Source organism: Chiloscyllium plagiosum, unplaced genomic scaffold (assembly GCF_037043375.1).
Source record: "Chiloscyllium plagiosum isolate Xiang-an unplaced genomic scaffold, Cpla_swu_hap1 HiC_scaffold_5, whole genome shotgun sequence".
NCBI lineage: Eukaryota > Metazoa > Chordata > Chondrichthyes > Orectolobiformes > Hemiscylliidae > Chiloscyllium > Chiloscyllium plagiosum.
In genome coordinates, this window is record NW_028270143.1 from 49848441 (window position 1) to 49874146 (window position 25706).

The 25706-nt window shown below is 40.7% G+C and overlaps 1 protein-coding gene across 3 annotated transcripts in view; it reads right to left on the reverse strand.

The window, feature by feature from the left end:
- Positions 1 to 25706, reverse strand: part of gabbr2 (gamma-aminobutyric acid (GABA) B receptor, 2) — a 1039525-nt gene that overhangs the window by 14501 nt on the left and 999318 nt on the right. For 2 of the 3 annotated variants that reach the window (XM_043689956.2, XM_087987153.1), the window contains exons 14-18: positions 14041 to 14064; positions 7885 to 7995; positions 7057 to 7281; positions 4875 to 5057; positions 2228 to 2357 (exon numbers count right to left, since the gene is read on the reverse strand). In XM_043689956.2, the coding sequence (XP_043545891.1) occupies positions 2228 to 2357; positions 4875 to 5057; positions 7057 to 7281; positions 7885 to 7995; positions 14041 to 14064 (673 nt within the window). The remainder of the gene's footprint in view (positions 1 to 2227; positions 2358 to 4874; positions 5058 to 7056; positions 7282 to 7884; positions 7996 to 14040; positions 14065 to 25706) is intronic. The other variant, XM_043689957.2, reaches the window with a different exon arrangement.

Genomic DNA, 25706 nt, shown 5'->3' on the forward strand with positions numbered 1-25706 from the left:
AATTGTAGATTCAAGGTGGGCAAAGCAGTTAGGATACTGATCCACCCTGCTCTAACTGAATGACAGAAGAAGATCCAGGGTTGTTCTTAATGCTTTGTTGCTTGGATCATAGGAAGTAGCCAGCAACTTCAGTGACTGCTCATCATTTCCTGATCCACAGCTGCTGCCAGAGTCTCAACAACGCAAACAAAGCACACAGACAATCACGAGCAATTCTCCCAGTGAGTCACTGAGCACTAGGGATGAATTGGTAGCAGGGTTACAGTGTCTTCTCCATTGATACACAGGTCTCAATGTGTAAAACCTGATGCAGTTTTTAAAACCCAAATAAAAAGCTGCACGTGTGCCTAGAACAAGTCGATGGCTGCGAAATAAGTGCCTCTGCTAACCTCCAGTTTGCTGAGGAAGATTGTTGCTAATCTACATCACTTGGAATCTTCCGAGGCCCTGAATGATGTGGGCTTTCATGAGAAAGTTTGGAGAATCATGTGAGATCAGCAGTGAAGTGCTTCCAGCTGATGAGAGCACAAGTTCCCATTTTCCAAGCAAGTATTGAGTGGTGAGACAGCCCTTATGAAGGGTCAAGCCCAAAATGTCGACTCGCTTGCTTCTTAGATGCTGCCTGACCTGCTGTGCTTTTTCCAATGCCACGCTTTATCGACAGTGAGATAGGAATCTCGCTACTGAGCAGTGACGGGCCTTCTTGCATGAATTAGCATTTTTAGCATATATTAACATCCCCATTATTATGTCATGTCACCTTATTGTGGTTTCTCATTCTTAACCCAGCACATTAAACCTAGGCAGCAAGAATTCCCATTCTGATAGGCAGCGTGGTAACTTGGCAAATCCAACTTGCCAGTTCGCTTCTGGATTTCAGTCAATAGCAGTCAAAGCATCAGGACAGTTGCAAATGTGCACAACCTCCTGTTCAGCAGAATGTCCAGGTCCTAATCAGCAAAGTGCGGTGTCAATTACCCTTTATCTGATGTGTTTGCAGCAAAGCAAACAGACCATGCAGACTGGGGTTTAGATTAGAGTGGTGCTGGAAAAGCACAGCAGGTCAGGCAGCATCCGAGGAGCAGGAAAATCAATGTTTCGGGCAAAAGCCACCAACTGTCCACTTCTAGTTCTTGACTGATGCACAGTATTATGTTTGGGTCAATTTATAAATTATAAATAGACCACGAGCTGGGCCAGAAGCAATTTATTACACTTCTTTACAGCTCCACAGTCAGACCTAGACTGACCCAAAGCTCCCATTCTGGATCACCTGACTCACTCTCTGGAAGGGGTAGCAAGCACCCTGAACTATATCCATAGCACACAGCTGGGCTTCAGAAATGGTACCAGTGGCAGGGATCTTGGTAGGTTCCAGGCAAGTCCAGTAGCTCTGCCTGTGATCAGCAGGCAATCAGCAGGGCACCATGGGGGTGGGGTGCACAGGTAGTGAGGCGAGTTTGGGAAGCTAGCCCAAGAAATGTCACTAGAGCTTCAAAAAAATTCATCAAAATGCCTGTCAATTCATGATACGATTAAGCCCTATGATCTCAAACCTTCTTTTATAATTAAACCGATGGGAATATAGACTGTTTAAAATGTTGGGAAAGTTAATTAATTTCCTATGTTAATACTTGTTGAGTTTTCCAAAACAGAAACCAGAAGGAAATGTATTTGAATATTTGGCTGAAGATAATTTAATTCTTTTCTTCATACTGTCTTAATATTTTATTAGCTATTTCTTGTAAATCAGAGTACTAAGAACCTATGTAACCTCTACTTGTCCTGAACAGGTATCTTCATGTAATTCCTTCAGTAATAGAACACTATAAAACCTAGTCACCCAGAAAGATCTAATCTATTTGGCTTTGATATTTCTTCAGTCCCGTTTTCAGGATCACATTTTCCATTTACTGCATATCAGAGCATCAGAGCTACAGTACTGCCAAGGAAAACAATAGACACACAATCTCTGTATTAGACTGCAATCTTTCAGGTAATCCATCCAAAGTTACATAAGTTGGTTTGAAAATTGTTAACTCCACAAAGGAGTCGTTCAGGACATATGTACTAAAATATCGTAATTTGCAGCAAAGATAATTTAAATTAATGCCTATAATTTACTGCAATACATCAAAACTCATTAAACAATGTCAAAAGCATACTGCTGTGTCTCCTTTGAAGTGTTGCTGAATTTGCTAAGGGTATGACAGACAGATGCTCCTACCTTTTCCATCTGTGAAGTTCTGTATGCTCAGGATGTTATTGAGTTCTTGAATATGGTTTTGCTTAATGTACTGTGTCTTTTCAGGCGTGTCCTGTAACTGCATGGTAACCTCCTCCAGCTCTTTGTCAAGCTGTAAAGGGAAATGTGCACCTTCAATGAACACAGTTTAGATTCAATTATGCCAATGCGAGTTGTGACCTTTTCTAAACTAAAAGCAAACAGAGAATTCTAAGCATCAGTCACCTCAAGGAATTTAACTGCAATTTGTGCTGTCTCTAAGTTGTAGATAAGAGTTGTAATTTTCCCTTTTCTAGAGTTTCCCACAGATTCATGAATTCTAAACATGGGTCTCATAGAACATTACAGTGCAGTAGAGGCCATTCGGCCCTCGATGTTGCGCTATCCTGTGAAACCAATCTGACACCCAGGTAATGTACACGATTCCATTCTTGTTCATATGCCCATCCAATGACCATTTAAATGTCCCTACAGTTAGCAAGTCTACAACTATTGTAGGCAGTGCATTCCATGCCCCACTACTCTCTGAATAAAGAAACTATCTCTGACATCTGATTTGTATCTATCACCCCTCAATTTGAAGCTATGTCCCTTGTGCTAGCCATCACCATCATAGGAAAAACGCACTCACTGTCCACCCTATCTAACCCTCTGATTATCGTATATGTCTCAATTGAGTTATCTCTCAACCTTTTTATCTCTAACGATAACAGCCTCAGGTCCCTCAACCTTTCCCTCCATACCAGATAACAGCCCAATAAATCTTCTCTGAACCCAAAATAAGGTTTCAAGGTTGCAAGAGGGCACTGTCAAGCAAATCACAGTTCCCTTGCTCAACCACTGCCTCCCTGCCTGATCGGTACATACATATCAAGGACACACAGTAGCTCTTCCTTGAATTATGCCCATTCCCTGTGGTTTCCTTCCCCATCCCCATTCTATACATCCTAAATCTTGCCTTTCCTCCAGCTGTAACTCTTGCCCTGCGGTATATACCTATCCCTTTCCATCACTAAAGTAAACGTAACCGAATTGTGGTCACTATCACCAAAATGTTCACCTACCTCCAAATCTAACACCTGGCTGGGTTCATTACCCAGTTCCAAATTTAATGTGGCCTCACCCCTTGTTGGCCTGTCTACATACTGTGTCAGAAAATCCTCCTGCACATAATGGACAAAAACCGACCCATCAAAAGTACCTCAACTATAGTATTCCCAGTCAATATTTGGGAAGTTGAAGTCCCCCATAACAACTACCCTGTCACTCTCGCTCCTATTGAGGATCATCTTTGCTATCCTTTTCTCTAAATCTCTGGAACTATATGGAGGCCTACAGAAAACTCCCAACAGGGTGACCTCTCCTTTCCTGTTTCTAATCTCAGTCCATATACCTCAGTAGACAAGTCCTCAAACATCCTTTCTGCAATCGTAATACTGTCCTTGACTAACAATGCCACACCCCCATCTCTTTTGCCATCTTCACTGTTCTTACGGAAACATCTAAATCCCGGAACCTGCAACAACCGTTCCTGCCCCTGCTTGACCCATGTCTCTGAAATGGCCACAACATCGAAGTCCTCGGTACCAACCCATGCTGCAAGTTCACCCACCTTAGTCCAGATGTTCCCGGTGTTGAAATAGAAACACTTCAAACCAATATTTTGCTTGACAGTGCCCTCTTGCGACCTTGAAACCTTATTTTGAACATCCCTACTCTCAACCTCCTCTATACTTGAACTACAATTTAAGTTCCCATCCCCCTGCTGAATTAGTTTAAACCCACCCGAACAGCGTTAGGAAATTACCTCGCCCCCTCCCAGGATATTGGTACCCTTCTGGTTCAGGTGAAGGCCATCCTGTTTGTAGAGATCCCACCTAACTTAGAAAGAGCCCCAATTATCCACCCTCCCTCCTGCACCATCCCTGTAGCCATGTGTTCAACTCCTCTCTTTCTCTGTTCCTCGCCTTGCTAGCACATGGCACAGGCAACAAACCAGAGATAACAACTGTGTTTGTTCTAGCTCTAAGCTTCCACACTAACTCCCTGAATTTCTGCCTTAAATCCCCATCTCTCTTCCTACCCATATCATCTTGTCCCATGGCATGATTGAATAGCCCAGTGGAAATTATATTGTCAGAGTCATTGGACAATCACCAGAAAAAAGCAAATATATAAGAGCTTATACTGGCAAACATTCAGTGCCCAAAAGAGACTTGCCCTTGAGAAGTTGTCTTGGTTGCCATTAACATGTATTAAAGATAAAAGTATTAACTTTTTGATTTGAAATGTTAAATAACATCTCTCCTGATTTATCTTGATCAATAATCTGGATAACAGGAAGGAAAATAAGGAGAGAGAAGTATAGCAAACAAATTCAGAAACTGAAAACATTTCTTCCATTTGCTAAAAGATTCACTCATTTTCAGACTATGAAAATCCCCGGTTTGTAAATAAGAGCTATCTACTTGTCTAACCTAGTAACACAAAGCTAAGAAATTAATTCTGCTTGGCATCTGGGTAGCCATTGTCTGCTTTGATTTAGTTGGTAATCCTCAAATGTCCCACAATTTGTTTATGTGATCCTAAAAGAATATTGAGCGGATAGGATTCAAAACAAAGTCAGCACCTCTGTGATTTTCATTCGCAAACGATGATTATCAGTCTGAAACCCCTCAAGTCGAGATGTATTTGCCTGGTTCACACTTGTTACAGAAGTTGATGTCTTGGAGTCTTCTTTCTTCTGATTCTGGGTGAATTGCAATCGCCTGTTCTGAGTGGCTGCATCTGGATTTGTTCGTAACGTAATCAGCTGTAGGAAGAGTTCCAAGGAAAGGTTACTTCAGTGCAACATACTAAGTCAAATGGCTTTTTAAAAAAAACTCTCTGGCTGTTCAGGGGTTCTCTTGCCACAACTAGGTCTGGACTCAGTTCCACCAGATACCAACTTAGTGGCAAGCTTTCTGGGGTGGAGCCTCTGGCTGCCCTTTTGAAGGCCATTGAGTAAAGGATAGAGGTCAGAGGTGCAGACATTGGATCATGAGCCTTCACTGGGATTCACCTTGTGATCGGTTCAGATGTACTTGCTGATACGGATTTTAATGACAACTGTAGCTCTGTAAATGCTCACAGTTCCTGGATGTACACACATCATGAATAACTTCTTATGAAAGTTATTTTCACCACACAGAACGGAAATGTTTTTTAATAAATGGCTGCCTTCCAGGAGTGAACTTTTTGCATTAATCACAACGATGAAACTTCAAAGTAATTTTGCCCTGAAATTTGTCAGTCCTGGTGCTCAGGTAATTTTGTGACTGACACTGGTGGCTTTCCAGAGTCAGAGCAGGTTCTTTAGTTAGTCTGTTGCGAATGGGTATCTGCAACAGATTTCCTGGCACTGTGGCACTTTGAATAAGTCTCTAATGACTTGAATAGCCAAGATGGCAGAGGGCTCATTCTGGTCCCATGAACTTTGGTGAGGTCAGGAACTAAAATGAAAAGATGTGGTCTTTTAGGCTCTGTACCTTTGTGTTCAGAAATTGGAGTCAATACTACTGTTACTCTGGGCAACTGTCATTTCTCATAATATCTGAGGGATAATAGCAAGATGGATACAAGTCCAGAATTTTTGTTCTGGAACCACATCTCGCTTTCAGCTGATATTTATATGTTATGGGTTTGTGACACACTGTTATAGGAGAAAGTGAGGTTTGCAGATGCTGGACACACTGTTATAGGCAATTGCTAACAGAACTATATGCATTGATTCTGTTCTCTTATCCTTTTTTCTATCATGATCTTGTCTGTTTCAACTCTTCCCCCAAAACTCTGGTACCAACTCATTTCACCTCTTCACCTGAATCTGGATGTGGAATATCTATGCTGACCTAGCCCAGTATTCACTTTAAACACTTAAGCTCTGAAATTCTGAGTTACCATTAATCTCCCTTTGTAACAGCAGTGGGAGATCAGTAGATACCCCAGGAAAATGGTTTCAAATATCATTTTCAGTCAGTTGTCTATTTTGCACCATACCTTCCAGGCTGTCACCAAAGTTACAGTATGTTGTGACTGATACTTAAGACAGAACCCTCCACTTCCATATTTCTTGCACCCTTTAAAGGCCTCTGCCTGTGACTCGGTTGGTAAAATCAATCATTCAAGGCTCAGTCCAGAGACTTGATTGCAAAATTTTAGTTGAAATGGTGCTGCACTGCCAGAGATCGCAAGTTTTAGATCAAAACTTAAACCAAAGGGCTTTCTTTCCTGTCTGGTGGGTCTAAAAGGTTCTATGTCTCTGCTGCAAAGAGCAAGAAATGTAATGTCTCCCTTGTAATAGGAGACAAGGTTGCATGCTTGGAAATTTGATTTTGGAGCCTTCTGTTTTATTTCTTTTGGTTTTATGTTGTCCTGTACTGTTGAGCTGGTGAGAATCTAATTTCTCACTTTTGGATAAATGGCACTTGTTTCATAAGGAAGATATCACCTGTCAGCCAGAAAGGAGATATACTCACGAGTGCAGCTTTGAATGTATTTGTCCATCTATTTAATGCTCTACCTAACTATCCATTCAAGTCTTTGTTATGTTCTGTTGATATTACATTTCAGTACTGTCCATTAGATCGTGGGGTATTCCCAGTCAGCACACCACCAATTTCCTGATTTACAAGGCTTACCATGTGAGGTTCCCTACCAACAAAAGATCAGCACTGAAATGTATTTGGGAGCTAAAAAAAAATACATCAATACCAAATCTTAATCAAGTATTATATTAATATTCTTTATTAATAACTTCTTATTCCACCAACCTTTGGCACAAAGACCAGGCAGAGAGTAATGGTGCTGCAGAAAATGATCACCAGAGCCACAATACAGAACTGGACATTTGGCTGATCTCGAGTTAGGAATGAAACAGCAGCTCCTATTATGCACATGATTCCCACATTATAGACACTCATTCCGATGTACTTGCTGTCATTCAGGGCTGGAATGCTCACATTACGCGTTTCCCAAGCAAGAAAACATCCAAACAACTGAAAGAGAAAAGGAATATCAATTCAATTAAAGTACTATTTGCAATATTTGTTAATAAATGCTAAACAAATGCTAAACTAATGATAAACTCATTACTCTTAGTGAGTGTGTGAATCAATTTAAAATAACCAGGAAAACACTTGTGTTAAAATAATGGGTGGGGGAAGGTGTTACATGATTACAGTAGGTGTGTCTGCATTAAGAAGAAAACTTACACAGAAAGGATATTTAATAAGAGCGTTGAGGAAGCTCTTCATTTGTACCTCTGGTCTTTCAATTTGTTACACTTGTCAATTATTTCCTTTGTCACAAAATAATAAGATTTTTTCTAATGACCTAAGTAAAACAAATGAAGCAATGGAATATCTAGAAAAAATTGAGCAGAACATTGAGCCCATACACCACTAGGTTGAACCTGACTAAACATTTTGAAAGGGAAACACAATCAGAAACTAAAACCTGGAGACTCTGGTACAATTTGACCACATGGCTTTGGTCAATCATAACAGAGAAATCAAAAGAAAATCCAAAGTAGTACAATATGTGACAACACTGTGATTCACCCAAAAACTTCTCTGAAATAAAAACAGTGCAATTCCTACCATTAGAAGTCCTTTATACGCATACACAATGCCCAGCCAAATACTCATGTGGGAATTTTCACAATGCTCCAGTAAAGGTTGGATTGCAAAATCTCTCCCAGCAGGATCCGGCTGCAAGAAAAACAAAATTATTATCAAATCACATCTAGTTTAAATATTCCATATTCTGTCATTGACAGGATTGGGTAAAATATTACTAAGAGGAAAGTGTATGGTCACAAGATGAAATTAGTATGTAAATTAGTGAGGTTACAAATTTTTTTTGGAATAGTTGCACAAAGTAAGATAATGACAGTTATCATTCACTGTGCCTGTGGTAGTCCTGATAGTTACAACAAGAAAATCAATCAGTAATGTGATGTGTATCGTCCAATGGACACTCTGATTGAGGTGGTACCAAGAGGAAAGCAGGGTGATCAATGAGACAAATAAAGGCAAGAAGGACTTGGCTGGGACCTGCATAAAAGACAGATTAAGGGAACAACCAACATCCAAAAAGAAATCCTTGTATTCCATGAGATCTAACCTTGCTAACCATGAGGAACTTTGTCGAATGCCTTGCTGAAGTCCATATAATCAGTCTTTGCCTTTCCAAATATATGCAATTCTGCCCTTCAGGATTCCCTCCAATAACTTGCCCACCACCAATGTCAGGCTCACTGATCTGTAGATCCCTGGTTTTCCTTACCACTTTTCGTAAATAGTAGCGCCATGTTTGCCAACCTCCAGTCTTCCGGCACCTCACCTGTGACTATCAATGATACAAATATCTCAGCAAGGAGCCCAGCAATCACTTCCCTAGCTTCCCACAGAGTTCTCGAGTACACCTGATCAGGTCCTAGGGATTTATCCACTTTTATGCATTTCAAGACATCCAGCACCTCCTCCTCTGTAATATGCACATTTTTCAAAATTTCACCATCTATTTCCCCACATTCTACATCTTCCATGTTCTACTCCTCAATAAATACTGATGCAAAATACTCCCCCATCTCCTGCGGCTCCATACAAAGGCTGCCTTGCTGAACTTTGAGGGTCCCTATTCTCTCCCTAGTTACCCATTTGTCCTGAGTGTATTTATAAAAACCTTTTGGATTCTCCTTAAACCTATTTGCCAAAGCTATGTCATGTCCCCTTTTTGCCCTCCTGATTTCCCTCTTAAGTATATTCCTACTGCGTTTGTACTCTAAGGATTCAGTCGATCTCTGCTGTCTATACCTGACAAGAATTGCATGCAATGTGGCCTAACCAATGTCCTGTTCAGCCACAACATGAGCTCCCACCTCCTATAATCAGTGGTCTGACCAATAAAGGAAAGCATACCAAATGCCTTCTTCACTATCTGACCTACCTGTGACCCCATTTGCAAGAAACAATGTACTGCACGTCAAGGTTTCTTTGTTCAGCACTACTGTACAGGACCTTACCATTAAGTGTATAAGTCATGCTCTGATTTGCTGTTCCAAACTGCAGCACCTCCCATTTATCTAAATTAAACTGCATCTGCCACTCAGCCCATTGGACCATCTGATCAAGATCCCATTGCACTCTGAGGTAATCTTCTCCGCTGTCCAATACACCTCCAATTTTTGGGGATTGTATTATAGACCCCCCTAATAGTCAGCGGGAAATTGAGATACAAATATGTAAGGAGATTTCATTTATGGTAGGGGATTTTAACTTTCCAAACATAGATTGGGACTGATATAGTGCTAAGGGCTTAGATAGAGCGAATTTGTTAAGTGTGTCCACGAAAATGGTTTGATTCAGTATGTGAATGTTCCAACTAGAGAAGGTGCAAAACCTGACCTACTCTTGGGAAATAAGGCAGGGCAGGTAACTGAGGTGTCAGTGGGGGAGCATTTTGGGGCCAGCGACCATAATTCTATTAGTTTTAAAATAGTGATGGAAAAGGATGGACTGGATCTAAAAGCTGAAGTTCTAATTGGATGAAGACTAATTTGATGGTATTAGGCAAGAACTTTCAAAAGCTGATTGGGGGCAGGTGTTCGCAGGTAAAGGGATGGCTGGAAAATGGGAAGCCTTCAAAAATGAGATAACTAGAATCCAGAGAAAGTATATTCCTGTTAGGGTGAAAGGAAAGGGTGGTAGGTGTAGGGAACGCTGGATGACTAGAGAAATTGAGGTTTTGGTTGAGACAAAGAATGTCTTTGTCTTTGTGCAGTACATTGTTCCTTGCAAATGGGATCACAGGTAGGTCGGATAGTGAAGAAGGCGTTTGGTATGCTTTCCTTTATTGGTCAGACCACTGACTATAGGAGGTGGGAGCTCATGTTGTGGCTGAACAGGACATTGGTTAGGCCACATTGCGTGCAATTCCTGTCTCCTTCCTATCAGAAGGATGTTGTGAAACTTGAAAGAGTTCAGAAATGATTTACAAGGATATTGGCAGGGTTGGAGGGTTTGAGCTACAGGGAGAGGCTGAATAGGCTGGGTCTATTTTTCCTGGACCATTGGAGTCTGAGGGGTGACCTTATAGAGGTTTATAAAATCATAAGGAGCATGGATAGGGTAAGTAGACAAAGGCTTTTCCCTGGAGTGGGGGAGTCCAGAACTAGAGGGCATAGGTTTAGGGTGAGAGGGGAAACATATAAAAGGAACCTAATGGGCAGCTTTTTCACACAGAGGGTGGTGCGTGTATGGAATGAGCTGCCAGAGGAAGTGGTGGAAGATGGTAAGTTTACAGCATTTAAAAGTCATCTGGATGAGTGTATGAATACGAATGCTTTAGAGGGATATGGGCCAAGTGCTGACAAATGGAACTAGATGAGGTTAGGATATCTGGTTGGCATGGATGAATTGACCAAAGGGTCTTTTTCCATGCTGTACATCTCTATGAATCTATGCCTCTCAGTGCAGTAGAAAAACAAAATGAAAACTGACCACTAGTTGCAAAGTAAAAGGAAACAAAATGGGAGCACAGATTATAGTCTGAGGTTGTTCAATTCATTGAGGAGTCTGGCAAGCTAAGTTGCAGAGTCCCTAGTCAAAAAACAATCTGTTTCCAACACACAAAAAAAAGCCACTGTCTTCCAGCTACACATACACAGTTGCACTCATTCTTTGGGAATCAATCCCTTTTCACAGCATTCCCCTGAAAAAGATAGTCTCTTTAATCTTGCATCAGAGCTGAATGCCCTTCCTGGCAAAAAAAAACAGGGAGCTATATTGAGTTCTCAAACTGTCCTTACGTTGCTCTGTATTAATCCCACTCCCAACTATTACCCTGTGGAGAATTGATGCCAAAAAAAAGAGTTGCTGTTACTTGAACTTACTTCAAACTTCATTGGAACATTTGTCCCATGACTATACTCTTTGGCCCTTCACCACCAAAGCTTTTGTCATTTGAGCTCTCCTGGCTCCCACACTATCATACACCTTCCCTTTTGCTCTTATCCTCCTTTCCCTTCCACTTGCTTGAAATATATTACACTTTAAAGTTTTCCTAATTCTGATGGAAGATCAACATTCTTTTTGTAGAGGCTGCCTAATCTGGTGTGTACTTCTTACAACACTTTCTGCTTTTCTTTCAGATTTCAGTTTTCACTGGAATTTGCTTTTGTAAATATGCAATTGTGAATGTTAAATATATTCCATTCAAAAAGAAGGATTAAGGATTAATGCAAACCAGTGCAAGACTTTAAAAACATAGTTTTGGTGATATCTAATGCAAGCACACTGCAACAGAAGGAGGCAGAGATTTGGAGCTTCAATCTATTCCCCAGTTTTATACAATTGTATAACTTCACTGACAATCCTGAGTTAACAGTTCTATTCATATATTGCTCATGCGAGGATTCCCAGTCTATAAAAAGACGATATGGCTGCATTGCAAATAATCATTGAGTGGAAATAATGTCTCATAAATCATTCATGGTACATTTTCAAGGAATGAAGACAATTTTTAACTTTACATTTAGAGAGCTGGGAGTAAGGTTGGGTTGATAAATTTCTGCAATTTCTTTCCAGATGTTAATGCACAATTTCCATATTGATTGAAAGTAGTAGTATGCAAAGTAGTAGCATTCAAATCAACTGACACAAAGTAACTGTTTAAATCCTGTATCAGGTAAGTGAATGAACTGCTAAGAACATAAGGCTAGCTATCTTACACTAACTTGAATTTACTGAGTGTAGTCATTGGAACAAGGCTGGCCAGGTGGAGCTCATTGAATGTGAGTTCCCTGACTGGGGCTGCTATTCTGGGTCAATCAGGGAGCCCTGTTTGGCAGATACAACGGGAGTCTCAGAGAGTTTCCTCACTCGAGGGACTGATTCCGAGCTGGTTGGCCACAGCCAGTGTACTGTGCACATGTAAATAAAGGGTGACTTGGTGATGGGATACTGGCCTCTGTCTAGTTATTTCATGAGATATAACTGCTACTCAATGCAAGGATTAAGAACGCTCTTGAGAATCTTGGCAATTTATTTTTCTCCATTTTTGATGTTTAAGAGAAAGAATCCACCTAATTTCTCTTTTAAGTGAATGTTAATTACATGACAAAACGGGGCTCTGTCTTTGCATCCATATACACTTTCAAAAGATTCAATTAACCACTTTTAAGTCACAATTACAGCATTATGTGTCGGCCGCCTGAACTTCACACTTCATTCTAGAATCATACCAATACTAGGTGATATAATGTAACCTTTGATAGTGTAGCTTTAATGGTTAAATAAATGTTTTTATTGCATTTTTTTGAGATGAGGAACTCTAACAAAATGAATTGTTTTGGTTTATAACTATCATTATTAACATTACCTCTGCAGTGGTAGGGACAAAGAAACAGGAGTAGGCCTGTTAGCTCTTCAAATCTGTTCCATCATTCAATGAGATCAGGGCTGATGTGGCTTAACTCCATATACCTATCTCTGGTCCATATCTCTTAATACATTTGCTTAACAAAAAAGTTATCGACTTCAGATTTAAAATTAACAACTGATCCAGCATCTACTGCCTTTTGTGGAAGCCATATCCAAACATCTGCCATTCTTTATGTGTAGAAGTGCTTCCTAACATCCCTCCTGAAAGCTCTGGCCCTAATTCTCAGGCTATGCCCCCAATTCCAGAATCCCCAACCTGAGGAAATAGTTTATCTTTATCTATTTTTTTTCTGTTAATATCTGAGATTTTGATTATATCAATGGGCCTAATTTGTATAATCTCTCCTCATACTTTAAGCCCTGAAGTCCAGGTATCATTCTTGTAAGTCTACATTGTATTCCCTCCACAGCTAATATATCCCTCCTGAGATGTGGTGCTCAGATCTGCTCACAGTACTCCAAGTGGAGCCTAACCAGGGTTTGTGTAACTACAGCATCACTTCTGCATCCTTGTACTCTCGTCCTCTAGATATAAAGGCCAGCATTCCATTAGCTTCTTTGATTATTTTTTGCATTGATTTGTAACATTTTAAAGATGTATGCAGTCAAACCTCCAAGACTCTTTGGACATTCAATGTATTTAACTTCATTAATCTAGAAATGACTCTGATCTGCTCTTTTTTCAGTGCAAAATGGATAACCTCACACTTGCTTATTTTGAACTCCATCAGCCACAGTTTTGCCCATGCATCTAGTCGAATGACATCCCTTTAATTTTATGCTATCATTTACATGCTATAATTCTATGATTCAGGATTTTATGATACATTGTCTACTATGCCACTTAACTTTGTGTCAACTGCAAATTTGGATATATGAGGTTATGTGCCATTATCCAAGTCATCAATAAATGATGTGAATAACTAAGGCCCGAACACAGATCTTTGTGCAACACCACTAGACTGAAATAAGAAAACTAATAGAATAGACCAGACCATCCCATCCATCTCAGTACAAGTGTACTGAGCAGATATTTAAAAATTGGAACTAGAATTCGCTCGATTTACTTCTTAGCAACAAGGATAACATATTGCTCACAGAGGAACCAGTTGTGGTTTCTGTTATATCGTACAATTTTTCATGTGATAAATAGTAATAACAAAGGACAGCAGCAGGACACAATTTCTCATTGTATTTCTGTAAGTGCTTTGCTTGAAAGTCCCTAACATGGATTTCACCTGTTGAATTAAGACAGGAGGCAGTGCAAAAACCAGAAACATAAATTTCAAGCTAGTAAAGGAAATGCAATACCTTCTCCATTGTCCTCAATGGCATCTGTAAAGCCAGAACAAAAGAGAGCAGAGAAAAAAACTGAAGAAAACAGAAAACAACTCAATATAACTAAACCAAACAAAGGGGAACCAGCCATCTGAATTAACAACATTTTAGGGGGTAAGACAGAACAAAACAGACCACAATGGAACAAAACAGACCAAACTAGAACCAAAAGACCAGACCATAAAAGGAAAGATGTTTCCACTAGTGAACCTAGAATGTCTATACGCTACATTGGTTTTGGTCAGGTAAAGTTATGCAGTTTTTACAAATAAGTTTGAATGTAAGTTTTCCAATGAATAACCAAGCAGTGTAATTGATTTGTGACTACAATAATGCATCACAATGTTTAAACCATTGGAGATTTGGAAAGACCAATTGATTAAGGCAGAGAGGTCTTAAGGTGGAGCTTGCAGTGAGTTTCTTGAAATAAGCAGATTGAACTATGATTAAGACAATGGGATCTGTCTGCATTTTCAACCAGAAGCCTGAGCTGTGAGTGATGATTTACCAAAGCTGACAGGAAGATGAACAGAATCCAACAAAGTCAGTTTACCAAAGACAAAGCTTTCCTGTAGCCAAAAGGAAAAGTTGAGTCTGCCTTGCCATGAACTTCCCCTCCCCCATCTCCTGACAGCAATTTATTTTGGATACCTCTTCTGAAGGCCATCTGAATTCTTGCCTCTGGTCCCCAGTGGATCCTACCTGTCCCAAAGAAGAGTCACCGGGCTTGAAATGTTAACTCTGCTTTATTCCCACAGATGCTGCCAGACCTGCTGAGTTTCTCCAGCAATTTCTGTTTTTGTGTCTTCCCACTTCCCAGTCTGATTGAGTTGGGAAGTCACAACTGATTGAGTTGGGTAGCTGACTTCCAAGCTCTTTGGTTAATTTGTCCATGGCTCCCCAGTACCACTTCTAGACGAGCTGGCAGCTTAGTAGAGCACATTCATGCCCAGACTTAATACCATCTTCTTCAATTTGAATTACAGACAACTGATGAACTCAAAACTCTGACCTTGTATTGGCAAATAAACTCAATAACAATTGTCTATTTTGTAATGCAAATAGTACTATTTAATACAGCTACATTAGACCAAACAGTTGGATTTTTCAATGAACTGTTTATATGTACGCCACCTTTTTTTGAAGCAAAAGGCTATTCATTCCCTTAAAAAGCAAAGAGCTTTTACTTTTAAAGGAAACTTTCAAAATTGAAGTGACAAATAATAAATTCATAAAACCATTCAGTTCTACCACAGATTCCATGGACAAAGGGAAATAACCTAAAAGGGTGGTGGAAGTTAATTCAATGACAACTCTCACAAAGAAATTATCTAAGTACCTAAACTGCAAGGCTCATGAAAAGTCTGCAGTTACCAAGGCAGGAAATTCAACAACTTTCACCGTTGCTGTTTATAGCATATTATAACACTCCTCTCAAAGGTGCATCTGTGATAGAACGGGACTCATGAAACAGAGGTGACTTTGCTCACTTGAGCAGATCTTCAGGATGGAACACTAGTGAATACCTACTCAGTGATTTTTTTGTATGGTGAAGTAGTTGGAATCAAAAGACCAGTAACACCAGACTCCAAAACGCTGCTTTCAGGATAGTTGCAAACATTACACAAAGGCCCTAAACATCAACTATTGTAGCTGATGACAGAGAGGAATGGTGACATCACATGATTCCCACCATGACAATCAGTGGCTTCAACAACTTGACAACCTGTGCTTACACCACCAACAGTAATTCATGGCTGCACCCTGATACTTACAACAGAGTCTGCACCTCATGGATTGGTTTCTTCAGCCGCTGATGATATGTATCATATAAAGCTATCCCATCCCTAATGGATTTCATTGACAGCATGTCCATCCTCTTACATAGATGGAAGAATGTGATGATATGGAATGGACAGGAGAATGGAACAAATTGTAAGTGCTACCCAAGGGGCTGACATAAGCATGACTGGCTGAATGACTCTATGCTGTATCATTCCCTCATTCGAGAAAGTTTCCTCTGTTCTCTGACTAGTATTTTCCGATATGTTGAGATTTTCTTGACAGAAACACTGATATTCAGCCAGTTAATTGGTAAAGTTCCCTATGCCTTCACCAACTACCATCGTTTTATTATTGATGAGGAAACAAACATTGCACTGAAATATGCATCAGCTTCAATACTGCTTCTTCCTCATAGAACCAGACATTAGAATAATTAAATCTGGAGTAAAATGAATTATTCAGTATTATTTTGAAGACATCAGATTTTGGAATCATGTTTTATTAATGGATCAATTTATTTTGCTTGCTGCAATTCTGCACTCGAAAGCCTTTGCAGAATGAGTGAAAGATTTGAGGAAAGGGGTGTTCATATTCTGCTTATTAGAGTGCTCAAGTCGTCAGTGGGCCTTAGGATACGTGTCTTTTACAGGATATTAGTACCACAGTAAACAATAAAGGCAGATGGATGTCAAGTTCGGAAGACTGAAAATGGTTCGGAAGTAGTAAGAACAAATTTTAATTTCCAACTGGATGTTTGTGGAGATACAACATGTAGGGCTGGATGTCACACTTCTCCACAGCACGGTTTGAAGGTGGGAGGAGAGTATGTAAAATGCAGTGGGTGCCTAATAATTGAATGCCAGCCTAACCCAGCTCAAATTTTACCAGCAGGTGGGGTGGTGAGACATCGGGTAGCCTGCCATCTACAGGCCAATCCAGACCAATTCGTGCCCACATAAGTGCCTTATCGTCACTGTGACAGAACCAGCAGGAAAGTGGATGCTTGCTGTGGAGGTTATAGAGTTGGAGACAATTCGGAGGTGGTCACCGGGACGTGAAAGTGTCAAGGCGAACTAGTTAGAAGTCCTAATTCAACTATCTGGGACTTTGGCCCACACCAATAATTGAGGACAATGATGTTCATATTGATGTTGAAATATACATGGATCTTTTATTTTAGGAAAAAGGGCTGTTGTGACAGGATATTGATCAGTACATGAAGATAATGCTTTAGCTACAACAGGTATAGTAAATGGAATAATGTTTATGTAAATTTATGCATCAACATAGCAAGTGACATAATATCAATGAACTCGTCAGTCCTGCACAGCCAGTAACATAAATGTCTCCCAATACAGCTTTGTGTTCAGTTTCTTTGCTGGCCTTTTGGCTGTGCTGATCTTAGTCTAAAATCCAAAAAATGCAACAGTGAATGTCTCTGTTTGATTGGCACTTTTGTAAGGTTTTTGAGTACAGCAGTTTTTTTAAAAAATAATTTTCTCAGGTGTTTCTTTCTTTCATGAGCATGTCAAATACTTGTCACTGTGAGTATATGGTTCAAAGATCTGGTACATTGTACAATCTGGGTGAATTAGCATGGAGGATGTGGGGGCAAAACAAAGGGGCAATGGAAAGTATATAGAAGGCATGTGGGGGTTATTGGAAGCATGGAGGATATGAAGGGGCTATGTGTAAGACCTTTAAAAGTAACCTTTCACAAAAGTCCCAAATCCATAAACTATGGTTTATGATTTCTCTCAAGACTATGAGTCCTTAAGAAACTGGCAAGGGTCCACGAGGATTGTTGGATGGGAGGATTGCTTGCAGTGAACCATCTCCAATGAGCTTTAACCTGTGCCATATATAGACAGAAGTGTTAGATACTATGAGGTGGCACTGGTGACAATCAGGAAAAATACCACAATGAATACCCCTCAATGGAACCGGCCAGGTGAGGAATGCAGTATTCATACTATCATTCAGCACCAGCAAAACATACCTAAAATAGGTACATGAACAGAATCTCAGAATCAGTTGTGTCCATCACTTCTAAATGTTTCTGGAGTTGGTATAACTCCATGAAAATCCAGGCCCAGTTGTCCACTTTTACAGTTTTCCCTGCATGGGCTGGCAGCAGGATGACAGGAATCCCTCATTAATAGTCTCTCTCTTAGATCTAACCATCCTATCCTATCCTATCCTATCCACCCTAACCCCTTGCCCTTTGCTGGAGCCAGCCCATTGGCCAATGGCCAGCTGACTAGTCAATATCAATGTCTGTGAACAGCTGTGTAATGGATTGTCACCTTATTAAATCCATAATATGTCATGGTTAATTTTACAGCCATGAAGTCTACAGTTTCCATCATCTATATGTCACTTGATGTTTTTGGAAACTGCACTCTTCAGAAAATCTGCTAGCTGAGACTTTTCAGCTTTTATTTTATGAATCAAAGATAAATTAATCAAAGAATCCCACTGAAGGCAAAAAAAACCTTGCAAATCATTTTCATTAATAATAGACCACAACTCAGAAAATCTCACCCAAAATATTCTTCAGGGTTGCATACTGTTTGCCAGTCATTGAGTCAATGAATCTTTCCTGAGAGAGTGATGGGAGCATTGCAAGAGAGTGTCTGTGAGAAAAACTATTATTTGAAAGTTAGGTTCCATTTAGAAGAAGTTCCTACCTTTCCAACTATACAGTAGGTCCCTACAGGATATTCATTCACTTTTTTATGGGCGGCATGGTGGTACAGTGGTTAGCACTGTTGCCTCACAGCGCCAGAGACCTGGCTTCAATTCCCGCCTCAGGCGACTCTCTGTGTGGAGTTTGCACATTCTCCCCACGTCTGTGTGGGTTTCCTCCGGGTGCTCTGGTTTCCTCCCACAATCCAAAAATGTGCAGGTTAGGTGAATTGGCCATGCTAAATTGTCCAAAGTGTTAGGTGAAGGGGTAAATGTAGGGGAATGGGTCTGGGTGGGTTGCACTTCGGCGGGTTAGTGTGGACTTGTTGGTCGAAGGGCCTGTTTCCACACTGTAAGTAATCTAATCTTTATGTGACTTTATTTCAATGTAGTTAATAAAATCTAACTGTTTAACCATTTGTCAGTTTCTCTTCAATATCATTTGCCAGATTTCCTGTTCACATACCCATTCACCTAATGCCTCACCTCCCATCCACATTTCCTCTCCCTTCCGCACCCCCTCACCCGTTGACCTTAGTTCTTGGGTTTGCCTCTTGCCTTAACCCCAGCCTCACCTCACCTTCACTTTGTTCCTTGGGCCTTGCTCCACCCCAGCTTTGCTAGCTGCAAGTCTCGACATTGCTTCCCACCCTTGCCTCCCGTCCTCTGTTCTTACCCGAGGTCCCTACCCATTCTTGAAGTAACACTGAAGACATGGGTTCCAACTACTGGCAAGAATTGGTCAGAGCAGGTAATATGGACTCCAACAGTTACCTCATTGATCAGCTTCAGCCATTGGATCGAGGTTGATCAATCTAACATTACTGAATGGTGACTGTGTTTTTTCCTTGCATATTATATTTATTTTTATTTGATGATGTATTTTGTTTTGCAAGTTTTTTCAGCTAGGAATGCACAGTTTTGCACACGTTTGGAACGGTATTTGCACTTGTGCGTGTTTTTCCCCAGATATGCCCCAAGGTACCCAATTGTGGCTTTTTACATAAATTCCTATAGGAACTGCTGATTCACTAAAAGTCTTGATTTTCAGGAATGCAACCACAACTATAAGTGAGGAAAACTGCATGAGTTGGTTTAGTACTTCCTATTACAACACATCCAAAGTTGCCAAATCTTTAATGTTTCAGTGAATGATCAGCTTTTCTCACTCTCCTTCCTGTTCCCATATTGACAGCGTGCATGATGTTTACAAAGATGGTTTCTCTAGTTTTGTCTGACTTGCAGATGAACAGTTTCTGGCACCCAGAGATTCATTAATAGAATGAGTTGCCATTACTTTTCATTTCAAAACTGCAAACGTTTGCTGACAACTAGAATCCTTAACTTAACATTTGGTCTTGATTGCTGAAAGTCAATGGCAAGGGAAGCGAAAGTAAGAATGAGAAAGTGAAGGCTGCTGGGTTTAAATTATTGAAAATCTTGAGGAAGGACTGACTCAGGATTGCTCTGACATATCTGCATTCCAGGGCCACGTGCATTCACTGCTTTCTCCTGTCATTAACAATGTCGCCAAAACCTTGTTTGCCTCCTGTTCTGACCTATTTCTAATTGTGTCCCCGAGATTAATGCACTTACTGTTCTGTCCTATTTCTGTGTCCCAGGGCCTCTTCCTTGCTGAAAGAACCAACTGACTGAATGCAATTTTTATTGAGTTACTGTCAGGACTGTGCTGTGCAGCTGTGGAATTCTCTTCAATTATTTCAAACAAGATTCTTGAAGAGAAGAATGTTGTGTTAGTATTGTGGGATTCAAACCCAACTCACGCAAGTGGAAGAATAATTTGTTGAGCTGCTGCACATTTCGTCCCATTTACACTCAGCAAATTATTGTCAGCTACTGGAGCATGACACTCCCTGTTTTAATTCCACTGTGAAGCAGCTGAATGCAGTTGCAGAGCAGAGGATGCCAATTAAAGAAGCGTTAATCCACTTCCGTTATAAACCAGACTTCAGAATAAATACATTACCTCTACAGTCCAAAAAAAACTGCAAGCGAATCTTTCTATTTTCAATTAAAATTCTTGAGTGAGATTTAAAGGCACTGGGCTTGCCATGGCTCAGAGGAGCTTCTCACACAATCTTCTGCACTTTACTGAATTAACAATGAAACTGGGCTCTTGGGTGCATTTATTGGGAAATCACACAACCAGACAGAATGGAGTTGAGATTTTTGGGATTTCTATGGGTATGCATTTCTGGCAACACCTTTAAATCCCAGTTACTCACCAATTCAGATACTGCAAGCAAGGTACAACTCCTCATATTGTCGTACTCGAGACTGTACAGGGTACAGTACATGCACCAGAAGAAAAGAAGGATTGCTCCCCATTTCACTGACAGGGACCTGGAGGTGTTGGTGAGTAGGGTAATTGAGGGACGAGCAATTCATTTACCAGCTGTGCCCGATAGTTGGCCATGACACTGGATGCAGCCTGTCCAGACACAATGTTTTGCCCAGGATTATTCAGGTCACCCGACAGTTCAGGAAGAAGATGAATGATCATTTACAGGAGTAAGTGCCACAATTTTCTCTCTGTTGGCTCATATTCATAGGAGCACTGCTCACACTAACTCTGTCCCTGCACACACATCTCATGAAGGGCCAGAGACTACATTGTTTACTACTGCATGCATCATATCCACTCAATAGCTCTCATCTATCATTTCCTGATGAAGGGCTTTTGCCCAAAACATCAATTTTACTACTCCTCAGATGCAGCCTGATCTGCTGTGCTTTTCCAGCACCATACTTTTGAGTCTGAGCTCTCATCTATCTCCTCCTCCCAAACTACTAACAATTCCTACCTCTACTGACTGACCAGTTCTTCTGCTTTTGCATTAACATACACTGTTCTTCCACCTGCTTCCATCATACACAATCCTAACTTTTGTCTTATTGAAGGAAAGGTCAAGAGGTCCACAACCATCGGGCGTTTTGTATGAGAAGGTGGAAATGGGGAGTGGAGAATTATGTGCATCACGCAACTAATTCTTCCTCTTCTCTTACACAGGCACTAGCAACTCCCATTGAATCTCTGCAAAGAGGTCAGGACTGGATATCTTCAGCACCAACTCTTAGCAGGAAATTGTTGACCTCTCAGAGGATGCACTTGCAAGAGGTTCAACTGCACCCTTGGGCCACTTAGAGATAATCACCTTGATGGGTTCTCCTTCCCGTGAGTGTCAGGAATAGAACGTGGTGAGCACATCATTGATAACAGCAGACAGTTTGTCAGGGGCACTTGGTAAGCAGATTCGAAGCATGGAGGAGTCCACCAATATGATCAGCACTGAACTGGCTCCATCATACATGAAACTCCTTATCTCCCTGGATAGGGTAGCAACTTACAGGGAGAGCGAGAGCCAGTCCACTCAGTATCTGCTGTACATATGCATGGATCTGCACTCCAGCCATAGATGTGCAGCCATAGATGTGCAGCCATAGATGTGCAGTATGGGAGGGCGCAAGGGGAATGTGGTATCTCGGACTCACTCCAGGTGCCCTGTCCTCTCACGGAGGCACCAAGGCAGGGGCAATAATACACAACTGCCCCATAAGCGACTACCTAGGACACGCCAGTGGTGCCTGGTTCTTCCGCCTCTCCACTCCCTGGGATCATAAATCTGCAGTGGTTCCAGCCTGCATCTGGGCAAGAGACCTCCATCAGGGTTGGGCCCTCTGAACTGAAAAGCACCTGAGGCAACCATCCAAGTCTTCCAGACCACAGGGCTAACCACAGAGCAAGCTGTCTCTGGTCCAGCTGCAGACGTTGGGACTATACTTACACTTACTAGGAAGCACAGAAAGAAGAAAACTTACTGAAGGCACATAAATTTGTAAAGCTATGTTTACCTGCTGTTTAAAAGTCTGCTGTAATATAATTTTCACTGTCTGACATGGTTAAGTCACACTCCTCTGTGAAATGAGCAGCTTCCTCAAACATCCCAAGGTTGAAAGAAGTTGTAATGGCCAAACATTGTTCATCTCTAATAAGCAGTCAAATCTTTGACAGCAGATAGCCTCACAGTTCAGGGATCCTTCAGCCATGACATCGATAACTGCAGCCACTTGAATGTGGACAAGCTGAGGCGAAATGCTTTGGAAAGTTTGGAAATTCCCATGCTCTTGTTGGTGGTACAGCCTCCACATGTAGAAGGCATGGAGTGTTAACATTACCTGTTTGAACATTCCCTTCCGAAGAATCCAGTACCCTGTTATTCAATGAAAGATCCCACCCTACTATCTATAATTGCTTTCTATCACTGACAGCATTCTCTCTGTGACCCAATAAAATGAAACACATCCCCAGCCCTGAGTTGCCTGCTTTCCCCATGACTCCAAGGCTTTCCCCCTAACAATTACTTACCACTACATCAAAACTGTTTTGACAGGACAGCCCTGCATGACCACAGCCCACTAACGTCCTTTAAAGAAGAAAATCTGTCAATTTTACCAGTACATGACTCCAGACCCACAGCAATGTGGTTGATTCTTAACTGCCCCCTGACAGCCAACGAAGTCTGCATGATGTCAGCATCCTGTGAACAAATTTTATAAAAAAAGCATGAAAATAAAGTAACGACCATTCAATGGTGAAGTCACCAATGAAGGCATGCGGGGAAAGTCAAGAAAATGTTTCTTGGCGTTGAGAATATGATTTGTTCATTATCACTGTATTTTCCCACGTTTTTCACCAATGCTCATGACTTATGTATGAGAGGTCTGGGTTGCTTTCTGTAGCTGAGCAACATTTACCAAAGCAAATCTGAGCGAATGTTTAAATCTTTAAAAAATCTTCATAAATTAATAAGAACCTAAACTTTCAAATTAATTTTAAATAAGATAGATGGTCAAAAAGCATGAAGTTGTGAAATATTAATCAGAAACCAATTCCAACTTTTGCCAATATTGCATTTTTAACTGTGTGCTGCAAACTCTTCAAAAGAAATTTGTCAAACATTTTCAACTGACATACAAGTTTATATAGGTTTTTTTGAAGTAACCAAGATCCTTACACACAAATTTGTTATTATAATTATAAACATTACATCCAAAACTTGGCAGTGAATGCAAATTCTACTGGCGACAGATTACTTTTACTTGGTGACTATCTGCTAACTCAACATGGATTTAGGAGGTTAACTCTTCCTTCTTGGAAAGGTGATGATCTTCTTCTGTTGTTGCTTGCCTATTACTCCTGAAACTCAAGCATCATTCTAAGGTTGCAGATTTGAATCCAGCTACAGTGGATTCAGCTACAAATTTGTTATTATAATTATAATAACAGATTTGAATCCAGCTACATGGTGGAATTTGAATTGAATAAATATTTGGATTAAGCATCTAATTATGACCATATAATTACATCTAATTGTTGGAGAAAACCCATCTGACTCACTAATGTCCTTTAGGAAAGGAAACTGGGGGCTTGTAGGTGACACCAGACCTACAACAATCAGCTATTTTGTTGTGAATGCTGTGAGCATTTGGATCTTTTTGATATTATTCCACATTTTAAGTTGATGGTTGCTTTTGTTTTGCCTCCTGATTTCAATTGCCACTTTTCTGCTTCATGCAACCAGCTTTATGATTGTCTAATATGAGCTATTCCTCAAGTTTCCCACCCCCTGACTCCAAGCTAATAGCCTAAAGATTCCCTGCCAGAATATCAGTCCCATACTACAATGGTGTAACCTTTTCAGCTTATACAGTCCCACCTGCTCCAGAACCAGTCCCAATGCTTCAGAAATCTGATATCCTTGTTTTTACACCAATTCTTCACCACATGTTCAAAACCCAATCTTCCTCTTCCGATGCTCACAAGCATGTGACACTGGTAATCCTGAAGTTACTGCTCTCGACCTTCTGCTTTTTACTTTTCTTTCCCTCTAAAAACCTGCTCTCAGGACATCATCCCTCTTTCTACCTATGTCATCGATACCAATGTGGACAACGTCTTCTGACTGCTCACCCTCCTCAGACGGATGTGCTGCAGTTGCTTGGGACATTCTTGACCTTGGCAGAAGAGAGGCAACACACCATCGTGTTAACTGTTGCAGTACTGCAGTCTGATCCTCTATCGAATCCCCTATCAAGATTGTTGTTCCACTCTTGTTCCTCCCCTTCATTAAAGCTGAGTTGTCTTTGGTGCCACAAACTTTGATCTGGCTCCACTTCCTGAAAATGCATTACCCTCACTAGTGGCCAAACATTGAAAACAACTAGCTCTAACTATATTAACAATTTGGGTTATGAGTAAGTCACATCATAAGTTATTCCCCAAACAATGTTAGCAAATCACCAAGATTGTACACTATGAAACAGAAGCCAGGATTGGAAAAGATGACAACATGTATCAATGGACTGAGCATGCAAAGATAAAGATGCTGTATGGCCCTTCTCAGGACAGTACTCCATGGTGAGAGATTGCCTATGAAAACAGAAGAGCAAAAACTGTGCAAAGCCCACAGTTCTGAACAATTCACTGACTTAAGTCAGTTAAGAGTCAACTATATTGCTGTGGGTCTGGAATTACATTGTCGGCAGATTGGGTAAGGATGGCAGATTTCCTTCCCTTAAGGGCATCAGTGAACCAATGGGGTTTTACAACATTGTCAGGCGGTAGATTGGTGCTGACTGCTTATTCCAGATTTTTATTGAAGTCAGATTTCACCATCTGCCATTGCAAGGGGGTAAGGAGTGTCAGAGCAGAAACTAAAGAGGAGGGAATTTATTTAAAGGAGGGAAAATTGGCCCTGAAGTGATAAAGTTTTATTTAGGCTTTGAAAGTTGAAATTGGCAGCAGTGCCTTTATCCCGTCAAAAGGTTAGCAATGTGCCTTTTGCCACATCCCCTTGAACTGCCTTCTGTTGGTGACAAAGGGAGAGAAATTAGACGGATTTTCAAACTCTGCTTCCCCTTTATCATCTCAATATGTGAAGTGGCCAGTAGCAGTGCAGAAGGGGGCGAATGAATTTGGTAAACTCAGGAATGCAACAGTTGACCTCTCTGACCAATATTCCTTAATTTCATCTAATATACTCCTCAAATTTTGGATCTTTTGTGTTTGGAACAAAATCTGTAATTCATATACAAGGATATGATCATTTTGAGAAAGTTACTGATGCTGACCAAACTCAAAGAAC